Source organism: Capricornis sumatraensis, chromosome X (genome assembly GCF_032405125.1).
Source record: "Capricornis sumatraensis isolate serow.1 chromosome X, serow.2, whole genome shotgun sequence".
In the NCBI taxonomy this organism is placed as follows: domain Eukaryota; kingdom Metazoa; phylum Chordata; class Mammalia; order Artiodactyla; family Bovidae; genus Capricornis; species Capricornis sumatraensis.
In genome coordinates, this window is record NC_091092.1 from 28,462,744 (window position 1) to 28,481,572 (window position 18,829).

The 18,829-nt window shown below is 40.1% G+C and overlaps 1 protein-coding gene across 2 annotated transcripts in view; it reads right to left on the reverse strand.

The window, feature by feature from the left end:
• Nucleotides 1–362: 362 nt before the first annotated feature.
• Nucleotides 363–18,829, reverse strand: part of SLC25A14 (solute carrier family 25 member 14) — a 39,921-nt gene continuing 21,454 nt past the window's right edge. For both annotated transcript variants that reach the window (XM_068962564.1, XM_068962563.1), the window contains exons 7-10: nucleotides 13,719–13,843; nucleotides 12,806–12,941; nucleotides 1,387–1,467; nucleotides 363–430 (exon numbers count right to left, since the gene is read on the reverse strand). In XM_068962564.1, coding sequence (XP_068818665.1) covers nucleotides 389–430; nucleotides 1,387–1,467; nucleotides 12,806–12,941; nucleotides 13,719–13,843 — 384 coding nt within the window. In that variant the 3' untranslated portion in view covers nucleotides 363–388. The remainder of the gene's footprint in view (nucleotides 431–1,386; nucleotides 1,468–12,805; nucleotides 12,942–13,718; nucleotides 13,844–18,829) is intronic.

The following is an 18,829-nucleotide window of genomic DNA, read 5'->3' on the forward strand; positions in this document are numbered from 1 at the left end:
ATACTTTAATGAGAACTGAGGTCTGTAACATACATAGCAGTAACTGCCCTGGCCTATGCCTTTTGCTCTAGCCCAAGTCTGGGGCTAACAAACTACTTTTAACCCACATTTGAGGAGAAGGCCATTTTGAGTATCATCCATCAGTATCCATCTTCACAGAAGATACCAATCTGGGGCCAGAGTCTCAATGTTAATACTTCCTTTCAGGGAACAGTTCACATGGCAACACAAACACATGAGCAATTTTGAACCATCCCATCATTCTTCTACCAGAAGGGCCTTGGGAGACCAATGGTTCAGTAAACACTTACAACTTGATCAAAATGCATTAGAACACAGAAAAAAGGGGAAAGGGAGTAGAAAGGTTGGTAGGGTTTGGCTCACATCCTTAGATTTGAAGCCTCTTGAGCTGCTCGTATGTAATAAAAAACTGAAGAGTAAGTCACGGAAGATCACTGGAATGATACTGAAAGTCAAACCTGGTTATAAATTGTACACTGTATTCTCTTATTGGGATACTTAGGCTCTACTATTCTAAGTTGTACTTGCTTAAAAGTCTTTTTAAAAACTACATCTGGCAAATCAAGCATGTGTTGAGTGCCCATCATGCACCCATTTTGACTGTTGGCATTTAGCAATATAAGCATATTCAAAGTCTAACATACTTCTATTCTTTAGGGGCAAAAAGGCCACACACACACACATGCACGCGCGCGCATCCAAGAACATCAACAACATAAAATTCAGTGCTAGAGTAACTGTTACAGACATTAGATGATCAGGAAGAGGAACGGAGACACCATCTCCCTCAACCTATAGACTCCACAAGGGCAGGGAATGACTTTTCTACCCTGCAGTGCTCACCACAATACAAACACCACCACACACACCATCCAACTCATGGCTCTGCACACAGGAGGCACTCAAACACAGCTAAAGGAAGGAAAGTTACCCAGGAGGAAAGAGTCCCCCTTGGCTCTGGATTCCTTTGTTGTATGAGTGTTTTCCGTCTTATTATTTCCCCAGCTACTCTGGTCCTATACTTGGGGGTAGGAAATGTGGACTACATAGACCTTCCAGAGGATACCTCATGGCAGGGCTTTCAAAACCTTCCTAGCCCCTTCCAGATTTGGCTGTGCTTGTTGTTGTTTGTTTAAAAGAGGGAAAAAAAAAAAAAACTTTGACATTTCTTTTCTAATCCCTTTAGTTTGTATTAGACTCCAACTGAAAGCCATTTCTGTACTTAGTTCCATCTGCAATGGTCATCACTAGAATAGATTCTCATTTGCCTAAAAGGCTCCAATAATCAAAATTTTCCTTCCCATAGCCTCAAATTACCTGGGAGCTTGAACCATGTGCTTTTATTCTCACGTTCTAAAAGGATACAATGATGTTCCAGGGTCCAAGTCGAAGCCAGTTTGGCCAAAATCCTTTATAGAGTGCAAAAAAGCCCTCATGTTTCCACATCTGAGGGAAAGATACAAAGAAATAAGAGTGAATCCTCCTTGCACTTTACATCTGACAATTACTGTTATTATAGTACTCATCTTCCACGCCCCTCCCCAACAACTTAGGATCCACGAATGGTCCTTTTTGCTATCGACATACATTTTTAATTAGTATGGTATTCTAAATCCATCCACCCACTCATTCAACAAATATTTACTAAGCACCTACAATATGCAAGATACTCTTCTCAGTGTTGGGATAATAGTAATAATCGTAAACAAGAGAAAAAGTAGCTGTGGTAGCCAGCCTTCAAGATGATAACCATCTCTAGTTATTCATACCCTTGTGTAGTCCCTCCCACAATATATCAGGATTGGTCTGTGTCACCAATAGCATATGGCAGTAGTTAACAATGCTATGCTATGCTATGCTATAAAAGATACTTTGCATTTAAGAAGGTTTTGCCTTATTCTCTCTTGGATCATTTGCTCTGGAGGAGGCCAGCTGCCATATCATGAAGAGAAGCCCACGTGAGGGGAAACTAAGGCCTCTGGCCAACAGTCAGAGAGGAACAGAGCCTTCCTGCTGACAATAACATGAGTGATCTTTGAAGTAGATGTCCCAGCACCAGTCAAGCCTTCAGATGATTATAGCCCTAGCTGACATCTGGACAATTACCTCATGAGAGAGCCTACAGCTGAAATCATTCAGCTAAGCTGCTTCTTAATTCCAAATCTACAGAAATTGTGGGATAATAAATGTATGATGTATTAAGGCACTGAGCTTTGGAGTCATTTATTACACAGCCATAGATAACTTATACGGAGAAGGCAATGGCAACCCACTCCAGTACTCTTGCCTGGAAAATCCCATGGACAGAGGAACCTGGTAGGCTGCAGTCCATGGGGTCGCTAGGAGTTGGACACGACTGAGCGGCTTCACTTTCACTTTTCACTTTTATGCAATGGAGAAGGAAATAGCACCCCACTCCAGTATTCTTGCCTGGAAAATCCCAGGGATAGGGGAGCCTGGTGGGCTGCCGTCTATGGGATCGCACAGAGTCACACACGACTGAAGCAACTTAGCAGCAGTAGCAGCAGATAACTTATACATTCTCTGCCCTCATAGAATGCATACGTGCATGTGTGTGCTCAGTAGCTTCAGTCATGTTCAACTCCTTGTGACCCTATGGACTGTAGCCCACCAGGCTCCTCTGTCCATGGGATTCTCCAGGCAAGAATATTGGAGTGGGTTGCCATGCCCTCCTCCAGGGAATCTTCCCGACCTAGGGATTGAACTAGTGTATCCTGTGTCTCCTTCATTGCAGGCAGATTATTTACCACTGAGCTACCAGGGAAGTCCCATAGAATGTATACTTGAGTGGAACTGATGAACAAATATACAAATTAATAATATTATATTGCTGCTACTGCTAAGTCGCTTCAGTCGTGTCCGACTCTGTGCAACTCCATAGATGGCAGCCCACCAGGCTCCCCCGTCCCTGAGATTCTCCAGGCAAGAACACTGGAGTGGGTTGCCATTTCCTTCTCCAATGCATGAAAGTGAAAAGTGAAAGTGAAGTCGCTCAGTCATGTCTGACTTCGCGACCCCATGGACTGCAGCCTACCAGGTTCCTCCATCCATGGGATTTTCCAGGCAAGAGTACTGGAGTGGGATAAGTACTAATACGAAAACTAAAGCAGGGTAGGGGAATAGGAAATTGGGCAAGTCACTATCCTTTCTGAGTCTGTTTCATCATTACAAATTATGCATATGTAATGGCTGACTTTATAGGAATGGCTGGAGGATTAGGTGAGGGACAACGTGAAATGTTTTGAATTTAAGTTTTCTGTTTTATACGATGGAGGTCCTATATATACCAACTGAGTGGTTATTAGAATTAAATGACGAATAATGCATACCAAAGGTCATAAATTGATGATGTGTGTTAAATTCAGTCAACAGAAACAGTTCCTGTTTAATGGATAAATATTAAGTAACTCCTGTGTTTAAGATATCATTTCTACATTGAAAAATGTAATTTTGCCCTCTCACTGGTAAAGTAAAACCCATCACTATACTAAAAAATGAATATATTTGGATAAAACAACAATATGAAAATCCAGACTTCTAAATATCCCTTATCCTATGCTATAGATTAAGAAGACTTGATATGATTATCCTTACTAATCATTTTTGAAGCAAACAGTAACATAAGGGCACTATTTATGAAAACACAGTGGTAATATGCTTGTCCCAATTGATCATCAGCAAATGCTAAAGGTCTCAGACCAAAATTGATGTTGGAAAACTGTGAAAATCAACCAAAATAAATCCTGGATGCAGATAACCTAGAATCAGTTCAGTTCAGTTCACTCGCTCAGTCGTGTCTGACTCTTTGCGACCCCATGAATCACAGCATGCCAGGCTCCCTGTCCATCACCAACTCCCGGAGTTCACTCAGACTCACGTCCATCGAGTCAGTGATGCCATCAACCCATCTCATCCTCTGTCGTCCCCTTCTCCTCCTGCCCACAATCCCTCCCAGCATCAGAGTCTTTTCCAATGAGTCAACTCTTCACATGAGGGGGCCAAAGTACTGGACTTTCAGCTTCAGCATCATTCCCTCCTAAGAAATCCCAGGGCTGATCTCCTTCAGAATGGACTGGTTGGATCTCCTTGCAGTCCAAGGGACTCTCAAGAGTCTTCTCCAACAACACAGTTCAAACGCATCAATTCTTCGGTGCTCAGCCTTCTTCACAGTCCAACTTTCACATCCATACATGACCACAGGAAAAACCATAGCCTTGACTAGACGGACCTTAGTCGGCAAAGTAATGTCTCTGCTTTTGAATATACTATCTAGGTAGGTCATAACTTTTCTTCCAAGGAGTAAGCGTCTTTTAATTTCATGCCCGCAATCACCATCTGCAGTGATTTTGGAGCTCCCCAATAATAAAGTCTGACACTGTTTCTACTGTTTCCCCATCTATTTCCCATGAAGTGATGGGACCAGATGCCATGATCTTCGTTTTCTGAATGTTGAGCTTTAGACCAACTTTTTCACTCTCCACTTTCACTTTCATCAAGAGGCTTTTTAGCTCCTCTTCACTTTCTGCCACAAGGGTGGTGTCATCTGCATATCTGAGGTTATTGATATTTCTCCTGGCAATCTTGATTCCAGCTTGTGTTTCTTCCAGTCCAGCGTTTCTCATGATGTACTCTGCATAGAAGTTAAATAAGCAGGGTGACTATATACAGCCTTGACGTACTCCTTTTCCTATTTGGAACCAGTCTGTTGTTAAATGTCCAGTTCTAACTGCTGCTTCCTGACCTGCATACAGATTTCTCAAGAGGCAGGTCAGGTGGTCTGGTATTTCCATCTCTCTCAGAATTTTCCACAGTTTATCGTGATCCACACAGTCAAAGGCTTTGGCATAGTCAATAAAACAGAAATAGATGTTTTTCTGGAACTCTCTTGCTTTTTCCATGATCCAGCGGATGTTGGCAATTTGATCTCTGGTTCCTCTGCCTTTCCTAAAACCAGCTTGAACATCAGGAAATTCACAGTTCACGTATGCTGAAGCCTGGCTTGGAGAATTTTGAGCATTACTTTACTAGCATGTGAGATGAGTGCAATTGTGCGGTAGTTTGAGCATTCTTTGGCATTGCCTTTCTTTGGGATTGGAATGAAAACTGACCTTTTCCAGTCCTGTGGCCACTGCTGAGTTTTCCAAATGTGCTGGCATATTGAGTGCAGCACTTTCACAGCATCATCTTTCAGGATTTGAAACAGCTCAACTGGAATTCCATCACCTCCACTAGCTTTGTTCGTAGTGATGCTTTCCAAGGCCCACTTGACTTCACATTCCAGGATGTCTGGCTCTAGATGAGTGATCACACCATCGTGATTATCTGGGTCATGAAAATCTTTTTTGTACAGCCACCTCTTCTTAATATCTTCTGCTTCTGTTAGGTCCAGACCATTTCTGTCCTTTATCGAGTCCATCTTTGCATGAAATGTTCCCTTGGTGTCTCTAATTTTCTTAAAAAGATCTCTAGTCTTTCCCATTCTGTTCTTTTCCTCTATTTCTTTGCACTGATCGCTGAAGAAGGCTTTCTTACCTCTTCTTGCTATCCTCTGGAACTCTACATTCAGATGCTTATATCTTTCCTCTTCTCCTTTGCTTTTTGCCTCTCTTCTTTCCACAGCTATTTGTAAGGCCTCCCCAGACAGCCATTTTGCTTTTTTGCATTTCTTTTCCATGGGGATGGTCTTGATCCCTGTCTCCTGTACAATGTCATGAGCCTCAGTCCATAGTTCATCAGGCACTCTGTCTATCAGATCTAGTCCCTTAAATATATTTCTCACTTCCACTATAGAATCATAAGGGATTTGATTTAGGTCATACCTGAATAGTCTAGCAGTTTTCCCTACTTTCTTCAATTTGAGTCTGAATTTGGCAGTAAAGAGTTTATGATCTGAGCCACAGTCAGCTCCTGGTCTTGTTTTTGTTGACTGTATAGAGCTTTTCCATCGTTGGCTGCAAAGAATATAATCAATCTGATTTCGGTGTTGACCATCTGGTGATGTCCATGTGTAGAGTCATCTCTTGTGTTGTTGGAAGAGGGTGTTTGCTATGACCAGTGCATTTTCTTGGCAAAACTCTATTAGCCTTTGCCCTGCTTCATTCCGCATTCCAAGGCCAAATTTGCCTGTTACTCCAGGTGTTTCTTGACTTCCTACTTTTGCATTCCAGTCCCCTATAATGAAAAGGACATCTTTTGGGTGTTAGTTCTAAAAGTTCTTGTAGGTCTTCATAAAACAGTTCAACTTCAGCTTCTTCAGCATTACTGGTTGGGGCACAGACTTGGATAACTGTGATACTGAATGGTTTGCCTTGGAGATGAACAGAGATCATTCTGTCTTTTTTGAGATTGCATCCAAGTACTGCATTTCAGACTCTTTTGTTGACCATGATGGCTACTCCATTTCTTCTGAGGGATTCTTGCTCACAGTAGTAGACTGCTAAGACAAGGGACCTTAGAGATTCAAGCCAATCTCATCACCTCTCACCTGGAATACCACAACAAGCCTCCTAACTGGTCTATGATCTCCACCTAGGAAGCCAAGCCATCTTTTAAAATTATAAATCAGTAGTGTCACTTTCCTGCTTAAAGCTGTCCAATGACGTCCCAGTGGATTTGATTCTAATTGTAAGTTTTCTTCAGTGACCTGCATGATCCTACATGATTTAGCCCTGCCTCTCTCCAGTTTCATTTTCTACCACTTTTCCCTTCATTCATCACACATAGTCACACCAGCCTTGTTTTTAACTCTTGAAAGTGTCCAGCTCATTCCAAACTCAGAGCCCTTGTACCCATTCCCTCTTTCTGAAATGCTTTTCTCTCAGATTTTCTCGTGACCACCCTCTTCTCATCATTCAGACCCCTGCTCAAATAAATATCACCCCCTCACACCCTTTCCCTCACCATCCTAGCTGAAGTAGTTCCCCACCACCATCACAGAGTCACTATTTCATTACACTGTGTTACTTTTTTCACAGCATTTACTTCTTTATGAAATTACACTGTTTATTATCTGTGTGTTTATTCTCTGTCTCCCTCAACTAGAATGTAATCTCCAGGAAAGCCAGAGAGCAGGGACCATGTTGGTCTTCTTCACCATTCTACTCCACTACCGAACACTCTCTGGCATAGTAAAGTCTCCACTAAATATCTGAATAAATATTTGTTGAGTAAATGAACACACAAACTTTTACACACACACAGTCGCTAATAGTCTCATGAGCCTAATGATTCCTTGCTGAGTTGCAAAACAGGGACCAACTTCCAAACATTAGAACTGGGACACACCACTCCTTGGCTTGAGGCAGTTGAGTAAAAACAAACAAGAACTTCTGTAGATACACAGAGACAAGAGGCTACTTTACGAAGTTATACATTCATTCAATAAGTAATTTGCTGTGGATAGAGAGACAAATAAGATATGTCTCTGCCTTCAGGGAACTTACATCTACTGGGCAGACAGACATTAAAAGCAACTACAATTGACTCCAGAACAACACAGTTGTCAGGGACACCGACCCTCTGTGCAGTCAAAACTCCTGGTATAACTTTTTGTCAGCCCTCCGCAACCACAAATTCAACCAACCATAGGTCATGTAGTACTGTAGTAGTTACTACTGAAAAAAATCTGCATATAAATGGACCTGTGCAGGTCAAATTTGAGTTGCTCAAGGGTCAATTGTACAATAAAATGTAACAAATGTCAATAAATGTGATATAGCCATACCACAGAATATTACCCAACCATTAAAAGGAACAAAGTACAGACATACTTTATTTTATTGCACTTTACTACACTTTGCAGATAATGGATTTTTCACAAACTGAAAGTATGTGGCAACCCTGAGTTGAGTAAATCTATGAGCACCATTTTTCCAACAGCAGTTGCCTATTTTGTATCTCTCTGTCACTTTTGGCTATTCTCATCATATTTCAAACTTTTTCATTATATTACTTTTGTTATGGTGATCTGTGATCCGTGACTTTTGATGTTACTATTGTAAAGAGATTATGACTTGCTGAAGGCTCAGATGATGGTTAACATTTTGAGGTATGTACATTGTTTTATTAGACAATACTATTGCACATTTCATAGACTATTATGTGATGTAAAAATAATTTGTACATGTGCTGGGAAACCAAAAAGTTCATGTGGCTCACTTTATTGCAGTGTGGCTTTATTGTGGTGGTCTGGAAGCACATCTCTTCCATAGCTCTGTCTGGACTGATACATACTACAGCATGGATGAACCTTGAAACATGTTAAGTGAAAGGAGCTGGTCAAAAACCTCACATATTGTATGATTCCATTTATATAAGATACCCAATAATAGGCAAATCTACAGAAATAAAAGTACATTAGTGGTTGCTTAGGGCTGGGAGGATAGTGGGATAATAGCTAAAAGGCACAGGATTTCTCTTTGAGGTCATGAAAATGTTCTAAAATTGACGGTGGGGTTGATGGTTGCACATAGCTCGGAACATACCAAAAACCACACAAATGATGAATTTTATGAATTAGTGAGTTGATCCTCAAAAAGATGTTTTTCAAAATATAATAAATGCTATGAGAGAACAAGAACATATAACTACACACATATATAGTTTAATGGTCAGGGAAGGCACTTATGAAAATGACGCAATCTTATGGCGGAAACCAACACAACATTGTAAAGCAATTATCCTCCAATTAAAAATTTAAAAATAATTTCTTTACAGTATTATCCTTCAATTAAAAATAAATAAATTTAAAAAAAACAAAGCAAAGAGAGAAAAGATCCCACATGCCATGTGGCACAGCCTAAAAAAACTGCTCAAAAATGTTTTTAAAAAAATAAAAAGAAGAGAATTCTCACACATGCTAAAAAATATTAAAAAATAATGCAATCTGAAGAATGAGTGGGAGCTAGCCATCTAACAAAGTACATGGCATGGGTGAAAACTTGGCAATGAAACAAAGTCTAGTACTAGAACCTGTTCAGTCTGTCGGAATAAAGAATAAAGGTAGAATATAGAATATAGAATAAAGAATAAAGGTAGCAAAGATAAGACTATAAGAAGTAAAGAGGGATCTAATAATATGAGCTTTGTGTCAATGAGAAGCAATTCAAGTGTTTGCAGATAGAGGTTAAGAGGATGAGATGTACAGCTGCTCATTTCTAAATCAAAGAGGAATGCATCATTCCATTCACCCAAGTGTACTCTTACAGATAAAATAATAAAGGATGATGACAATATAGAGCAAAGGTGTTTTACTAGCAAATAAATGAATGGCTGGTAAATATAAGTACATAAAGGTTACTTTCAACACGAAAATATGTTTGACGATACCATATGGCATAGTAGTTACGAATATAAACTTTGGAACCAGATGAACTCTGATTTAAATCCCAGATCTGCTACTTACTAGGTATATGCTGCTGCTGCTGCTAAGTCGCTTCAGTCATGTCCAACTCTGCGCGACCCCACAGATGGCAGCCCAACAGGCTCCCCCATCCCTGGGATTCTCCAGGCAAGAACACTGGAGTGGGTTGCCATTTCCCTCTCCAATGCATGAAAGTGAAAAGTGAAAGTGAAGTCGCTCAGTCATGTCCTACTCTTCGTGACCCCATGGACTGCAGCCCACCAGGCTCCTCTGTCCATGGGATTTTCCAGGCAAGAGTACTGCAGTGGGGTGCCATCGCCTTCTCCGAATAGGTATATAATCTTGGGTAAATACTTAGCTACTCTGAACCTAAGTTCTCTCATTTATAAAATGGCAAAGATATTATCTACTCTACATGGTTGCTGATAGTTAAAGGATATACTCTAGTGTGTGGTACATAATAAGCATTCAATAAATGCTAACTATTACTATATTACTGTAACCTCTATCTCCTCTTAGCCAACCTTCTTGAAAGAGTATTTTACACTTGTCTACTTATCCTCACTTCCTATGTGTTTATCTGTCTCTTCCTATTAGAATTAAAATGTCATGAAGGCCGGGACTTTTTTGTTCACCAACCTAGAACAGTACCTAGCACAAAAGACACTTGAATAACTTTGCAAAAATGAATGAAGGATTAAACACACTCTCCAGTGGACAGCAATCTGGCTTTTGCAAATACCAATCCAGCAAACCTCCTCTAGAAAACATTAAACCCAACAGACTTTGCAGCCCTTATATTGGATCTCTCTATCCCAGTTATTTAGTATTAAATAACTTCTCATCCATTCTTGAAACTCATTTCTCCTTTGGCTTCTATGACAATAGTATCTCTTGTAAGTTCCTTCATATCTTTGAACTGTTATCTTTTGGTGTCTTTCCTGAGTTCCTCATCTGTCAAGCCCTTAAAAATTGGGAGTTCTTTCTTTGGCCCTACTCTTCTCTCTCTATACCAGTGATTGTCAAGTGGAAGAGTGAGCATGTTAGAAATAGAAAGGAGGGATTTTGCAAAATTCTACTCTTCAGAGTATGAGAATCATTGCTTCTGTGAATCTCTAGTAATGGCAGGAGCTTTACAATACTCCAGTGTGTGATGAAAGCAACAAACTTGTGAACGCTTCTTCCTGCTCTCCTTGGCCTCCCCTCCACAGTTATGTAACCCCTGTATACTACTGTTTCCTCAAGTTCTGACCTCCACCCCTGAACCTCCAAGTTAAGACTAGGATATCCAAATATACTCACTGGGTATTCCTCCCGCATTTCAAACTAAGTATCTCAGAACTGTGATGTCTCCCACAAAACCTGTTCCTTTTCCTGTAATGTCTCTGTCAATAAAAGTCACCACATGGTCACCAAAACCAAAAACTGGGAAGTTATCTCTGACACTTTCTCTCCCACCTCTCCACACCAGGTCAACCAAATCCTGTTGACTTTATCAATTAAATTATTCTCAGCTCTATCCCTACTATTCATGCCAAGTTCAGCCTCTCATCACCTCTTGCTCAGGCCACTCTAAGAGCCTTCCACTAAGTTTCCCTATCCCTAGGTCAGCAGTTCTCTAAGTGTGGCCCCAAACTAGCAGCATCAGTATTGCCTGGGAAGTGGTTAGAAATGCAAATTCTCAGGTCCTACTCCAAACTTACTGAATCACAGTCTGGTGATGGGGCCTAGCCATCTGCATTTTAACAAGCCCTCCAGGTGGTACAGACACATGTTAAAGTTTTCAGGCTTATTCCCTTGGTTTTACGGTTTTCAGCCTTGGGTGAACATTGCAATCACCTGAGGAGTTTTGAAAATTCTGACAACCTGGCTCCTACTCCAGACATTCTGAGCAGTGGTCACCATCCTTTTTGGCACCGGAGATCAGTTTTGTAGAAGACAATTTTCCCATGGACTGGGAGAACAAGATGGTTTTGAGGTAATTCAAGTGTATTACATTTGTTGTGCACTTTATTTCCATTACTATTACATCAGCTCCATGTAAGATTATCAGGCATTAGACCCCAGAGGGTGGGGACATCTATTCTGATTTCAGTGGTCTAAGGTGAGCACAGAAGCTGAGAACATTCCCCAGGTGATTCCAATGTGCACTTAAGATTGAGAACCACTGTCTTAGATCCACTCTCCACAAAGCCAGTATGATCTATTTAAAACATAAATCTGACCTGATTAAATCTTTCAACAGCTCCTCATCAACTAAAAAAATAAGCCCAAGCATCTCAACTTAGCATTTAATATCCTTTATAACTTAACTAACCCTCAGCCACCAACATAGGGAAGACACCACAGTGTAGTTAAAAATGTTGGTTTGAAACCAATGGTCTGAGTTGAAATCCCAGCTCTCCCACCTACTAGCTGTGAAACCTTGGGCAGGTTAGTTAACCTCTTAGTGCTTCAGTGTGCTGTAATTGTGAAGATTAAATGAATGAATACATGTAAGTCTCGTTAGAACAATCTGATACATAGTAAAGCATTCAACAGATGTGAATTATTATATTCAGTATTCTTCCATCTATAGGAAACCTATCCCAAATTTCCAAACTGGACTAAAATTTCCTCCCATAGAGCCCTGAGTTTATCACTTAACAAGATGTGTTGATTATCTGTTTGTATACCTGCAGTACACTGTAATTTCTCTGTTTCTACTAAAATGGTCTGAGGGGACTTCCCTGGTGGTAGTGAATAAGAATCCACCTGCCAATACAGGGGACATGGGTCTGATCCCTGATCCAGGAGGATGGAGTCCCAGCACAACCAATAACTAATTAATTAAAAAATAAAATATTAATAAAATAAAATGGTATCTGATAGATAATAGTTAACTGATAACAGCAGAGAAACCATACGATAGTATCATATTTTAGCTCCAAATTTGCCTTTTTAGAAGTATTATTACTAGTGGTTATATAATGCATAATACCTGTATGATTCTCAGCTTCCTACAAATATAACACAGCAAAAACTTTCAAAGCCAAACTGGGAACAATAGTACAATACTGAACTAGAATCGAGTATCAGATTTTCTATTACAGCATCTCTGCCTTGTCTGAAGTGGGCAAATGTGGAATATGTCAGGTCCTTTTCATCAGTAATTCTACATGGTGCTATTGATAAGGTATCCTGCAGTCTTAAGCATTCAAACTGGAATAATAATATCAAGGACCACTAAGCATCAGCAGATTACCAAGGAGACAGTTTTCCTACCTGGGAACTACTCTGAGAGGCTACTAAAAATAGATATAATGATTCTTCCATCTTCAGAGCAGCAACTAAGAATAAGGACTGCAAGTCTGAGACATCAAAGAAAGTCAAAAATACAATCCAAGTTTACTATGTGCGTACCTTTAAAATGCCATCCAAAGTGCCCTTATAGAGGTCCACGTGTCCCACAATTGCCCTCTGGTTCATCATGCGAGTTCGTACCACATCAACTGGATTGGAAGCCAGAGCCCCAGCCAAGCCACATGTAAAGCTGGAACTAAAGATAAAAACTGTAAGAAGACAGACTGCTCCATTTTCACCCCTGCCCACGTAAACAGAAATTAGGTCAAACATAAATGTACAATGAGTCAGACATCACATAAAACCTGGCACTTGCTCTTTTATTACAATCTAAAGAGAAAGGAAATATTTACTAAAGAGACATTAGTCAAAAGCTGTCCCCTTCACTTTTCAATCCAAAATTCAGATAGCCTTTTTTTTTTTTAAAGAGCTTGTAAGTCTAGCTAGTTTCCTAAGCAGGAAGTATTATGCATCATCTGTTAGTTATGTAAAATTTTCAAGTCACAACATCATATGCAAAAGGAATTTGAGTATTAAAATATCATAAAAGTTGCAAGATGAAGAAAATGTAAGATGAAATGAGCAACATTTCAGTCCAAAACTGTGGTCTTGCTTCACAAGCCCTATAAAATGTCACCCTTTTATTCTGCTTATCACTGAGAAAATTTGCTTTCTGACCCAAAATTAATCAAAGCAAATAATGGATGAGTTTATTAGGTATAGAGTCTATATATGAACAAATGCAAATACTGCAGACATCTGGAATTAGACACTGCTCCCAAGTACGAAAGTGCCTATTGCATCTGGAATCTCTGTACATTTATCAGAAGGCTTGAAGTTCTGGTGATGAGAGAGAAAAAGGTATTTAGGCCATATGTACTCATTATCAATTCTAAATGAGGACTTCAGTGAAAGATGCTTTTTGTGCTTGAAGTACTGACAATATGGAATGAACACAATCTATCAGACTTACACAAAGTGAGTTAAGATTGTGTCTCCCATCAGCCCTGACAATATCAAGTGCTTCTTCGTAATATCATAGACTGGTAGCTCTACTCCCACGACGATGGCAGCCCGCTGAGCAGTTGGGACAACACCCTACAAAACATAAGTGACATGAGACACTGGGGAAATACATTGGTAGTGAGTTGAGTCAAAGGGTGAACAAAAGAGGTCAGGAATTTTAAAATGGCAGAAAAAAATCCAAGTCTGCAGCATAAGATCACTATTTCACATCAACTGCATATACTGAAACACTTATAAATTCCCAATTCACTTACTGTACTAAAAATAAAATCATTGATATGACATCTAAAGCACAAACAATGAAAGAAAAATAGATAAATGGACTTCATCATAATTAAACATTCTTGTGATTAGTAAAATGACAACCCACACAATGGTAGAAAATATTTGCAAGTCGTATATCTGGACTAGTACAAAGCATGAACCGTGAACTCCGATGTTCAAGCTGATTTTAGAAAAGGCAGAGGAACCAGAGATCAAATTGCCAACATCCTCTGGATCATGGAAAAAGCAAGAGAGTTCCAGAAAAACATCTATTTCTGCTTTATTGACTATGCCAAAGCCTTTGACTGTGTGGATCACAATAAACTGTGGAAAATTCTGAAAGTGATGGGACTACCAGACCACCTGACCTGCCTCTTGAGAAATCTGTATGTAGGCCAGGAAGCAACAGTTAGAACTGGACATGGAACAACAGACTGGTTCCAAATAGGAAAAGGAGTACGTCAAGGCTGTATATTGTCACCCTGCTTATTTAATTTATATGCAGAGTACATCATGAAAAACGCTGGACTGGAAGAAACACAAGCTGGAATCAAGATTGCTGGGAGAAATATCAAGAACCTCAGATATGCAGATGACACCACCCTTATGGCAGAAAGTGAAGAGGATCTAAAAAGCCTCTTGATGAAAGTGAAAGAGGAGAGTGAAAAAGTTGGCTTGAAGCTCAACATTCAGAAAACAAAAATCATGGCATCCGGTCCCATCATTTCATGGGAAATAGATGGGGAAACAGTAGAAACAGTATCAGACTTTATTTTTGGGGGCTCCAAAATCACCACAGAAGGTGACTGCAGCCATGAAATTAAAAGACGCTTACTCCTTGGAAGAAAAGTTATGACCAACCTAGATAGTATATTCAAAAGCAGAGACATTACTTTGCCCACATAGGTCTGTCTAGTCAAGGCTATGGTTTTTCCTGTGGTCATATATGGATGTGAGAGTTGGACTGTGAAGAAAGCTGAGCGCCAAAGAATTGATGCGTTTGAACTGTGGTGTTGGAGAAGACTCTTGAGGGTCCCTTGGACTGCAAGGAGATCCAACCAGTCCATTCTGAAGGAGATCAACCCTGGGATTTTTTTGGAAGGAATAATGCTAAAGCTGAAACTCCAGTACTTTGGCCACCTCATGTGAAGAGTTGACTCATTGGAAAAGACTTTGATGCTGGGAGGGATTGGGGGCAGGAGGAGAAGGGGACGACCGAGGATGAGATGGCTGGATGGCATCATGGACTCGATGGACGTGAGTCTGAGTGAACTCCAGGAGATGGTGATGGACAGGGAGGCCTGGCGTGCTGCGATTCATGGGGTCGCAAAGAGTCAGACACGACTGAGCGACTGAACTGAACTGATATGGCCTAGTAGCCAAAATATATAAAGAACTGTTACAACTCAACAATAAAAAGACAAACAACCCAATTTTTAAAATGTGCAAAAGATCTAAATAGACATTTCCCCAAAGAAGATATACAATTATATACTGCTGGTGGGAATACCATATAGAGCAGCCACTGTGATAAACACTTTGGCAATTCCTGAAAAAGTTAAACACAGAATCACTATATGACCAATCAATTTCGCATCCAGATATATCCAGGAGAATTAAACATGTATTTATGCAAAAACTTGTACATAAATGTTCATAACATCATTATTCATAATAGCCCAAAAGTACAAATAAATACTTATTAATTGATGAAAGGATAAACAAAATGTGGTATGTACATACAATTATTATTCAGCCATAAACAGAAATGAAGTACTGATAAATGCTAAAACACAGATGAAACTTTTAGAATAGTATGCTAAACTAAAGAACCCAGTCATAAATGCCATATGTTGTATAATTACATTTACATGAAATGCCAGAATTGGGAAATCTATAGAGACAGAAAGCAGATTAGTGGTTGCCTAGGTCTGGGAGGGTTGGCGGTTGTGAGAAGTGACTGTGAATGGGTATAGGGTTTTTTCTCTGGTGATGAGATGTTCTAAACTTAGACAGTGGTGATGGCTGTACAAGTCTGTGGATATCCAAAAAACATTAAAATATATACTTTAAGATGGCAAATTTTATGGTATGTGAATTATCTCAATAAAGATGTTGGGCTTCCCTGGTGGTCCAGTGGTTGGGAAACCACCTGCCAATGCAGGGGAAACGGGTTCAATCCCCGGCCCGGGAGGATTCCACATGGCCAGCAGTAACTAAGCCTTGGAACAACAACTATTGAGCCTGCCCTAGAGTCCATGCTCCACAACAGGAGAACCCACCACAATGAAAAGCCCACACACTGCAACGAAGAGTAGCTTCCATTTGCCACAACTAGAGAAAGTCCATGCACAGCAACAAAGACCCAGCAGAGCCAAGAATAAATAAATAAATAATTTAAAAAATAAAAGCATGAAGCAAAAGTCAGTAGGGAGAGGAGAGCTTTCAAGTTTAATTCACAGAATTTAGGATGTGCAGAAAGGATACACTAGGATCACACAAAAGGTATGCCACAGCCAGGGAGAAGGCCAAGGCAAATTGCACTTCCTTACAAGTCCTCCTGCAGTAACACTACCAGCTTTTCAGTCACAAGCACACTATTCCTATCACAGCTTACATTACAACACAGGGTTGCTAGAGCATTAAAAAGTCATGTTTTTGAAGAATAAGAATAACACAAGAAATTGCTTATAATGCTAAAGAAGGGAAGAGATAGCATTATTCTAACTGGGTTTCCCAGGTGGCTCAGTGAGTAAAGAATCCACCTGCCAAAAAAAAAAAGAGTCCACCTGCCAATGTAGGAGACATGGGAGACGCAGGTTTGATTCCTGGGTCAGGAAGATCCCCTGGAGTAGCAAATGGCAACCCATTCCAGTATTCTTGGCTGAGAAATCTCATGGACAGAGGAGCCTGGTGGGCTATAATCCATGGGGTCGCAAAGCATCAGACACGACTGAAGTGACTGAGCATTCTAACTTTAGGAGGAGAGGTATATACACAAATGACAAATTTATGTAAAAATTTTTACAAGGAATATTTTACTTTTATAACTGTGTTTAAATATCATTTAAAAAACTGAGGGACTTCCCTTGTGGTCCAGTGGTTGTGACTCCATGCTTCCAATCTAGGGGGCATGAGTTTGATCCCTGGTTGGGGAGCTAAGATCCCCACATGCTGTGTGACGTGGCCAAAAAATAAAATTTAAAATAATTTGATAAAAAAACTGAAAATAATATACCAGGAGGAATAACTGCTTTCTGGGATACCTGTTAAAATTAGAGTTCAATCCTCTCTAAATTCCCAAACGCAATTCATAATGTGGACGTGATGGAGCTGTGCTATCATCCGATGCTTGATTCAGCTGGTCTGGCTGGTTTGCCCAGCAGTACCTTCCTCTCTGACCCTTCCACCTGCTCAACTCTGTTAGAAGGTAGCCCAAGAAGACTAGTTTGGTGAACAGTATGGCTCCACAGGGTGAATTTTGGTCACAGACATGTTTTGTGTGGCCTACACAGTATTTCCTAGAAGGCTGAATTAGCTGTCAACATTTAAAAAAAAAAAAAAACTACCACAGGAATGGATACTTCACACAGGAATGCAGATTTTCAGCCTCTCTTGAAAGCGCAATGGACTCCCACGGTGCATGGCAGCAATGAACAGGGCAAGTGCTCTCCAGGTCGCCACTCTACTGTCTCTCCGACCCTGACTTAAGCGCCAGTCACTTTCTTACTGTACTCCTGCTGTTATTTCTCACAATGGAGTTAGGAAGAAAGGGAAATGCTTCCAGTGAAAATGAAATGTTTCCAGTACCCATGTTATTACAATCAAAGCAAGAAAATAAAATACAGAAGAAAAGGGCCCTGTGTTTGAAGAAAAATGCAAACACATTTCCCTGTTGAAATGAAAAAAAATATTCCTGTATTTTAATATGTAAATAATACGTGTCTGTGTCAAAAGAATATGCTAAGTTGCTCGGTCATGTCTGACACTTTGCGACCCCTGGACTGTAGCCAGCTAGGCTCCTCTGTCCATTGGATCCTCCAGGCAAGAATACTGGAGAGGGTTGCCATTTCCTCCTCCAGGGGATCTTCCCGACCCAGGAAGCGAACCCATGTCTCTTACGCTGGCAGGTAGGTTTTTTACCATTAGCGCCACCTGGAAAGTCAAAAGAATACATAACACAATGTATTTCACTTCTTTACCTTACATGTCTGGATGATGTAAATAGCCTGGATTGTAAAAGTAGCCATTTTCAATTCCTCAAAAAATTAAACAGAATTATCATACAATCCAGCAGTCCCACTTCTGGGTATATACACAAAGAATTGAAACCAGTCTTGAAAAGGCATCTGCACATCCATGTTCACAGCCAAAATACAGAAACAAACTAAATGTTCATCAATGGATGAATGGATTAACAAAATGCAGTGTATGTATATAATATTGTTCAGCTTTAAAAAAGGAATTCTGACCCATGTGACAACATGGTTGAACCTTGAGGACATTATGCTAAATGAAATAAACCAGTAATAAAAAGACAAATACTGTATGACTCCACTTACACAAGGTACCCAGAACCATCAAATTCATAAGGAGATAATAAAAGGTTGGTGGCCAGGGGCTGGGGGAGGAGGAAATGGCACGCTGTTGTATAATGGGTACAGAGTCCCAGTTTTGCAGGATGAAAAGAATTCTGGAGACTGGTTGTACAACTATGTAAAATTGTGTTGTATATATTTTATCACAATTAAAAGATTATTTTAAATAAAAATTAAGTAGTTATGTTCCCCTGAC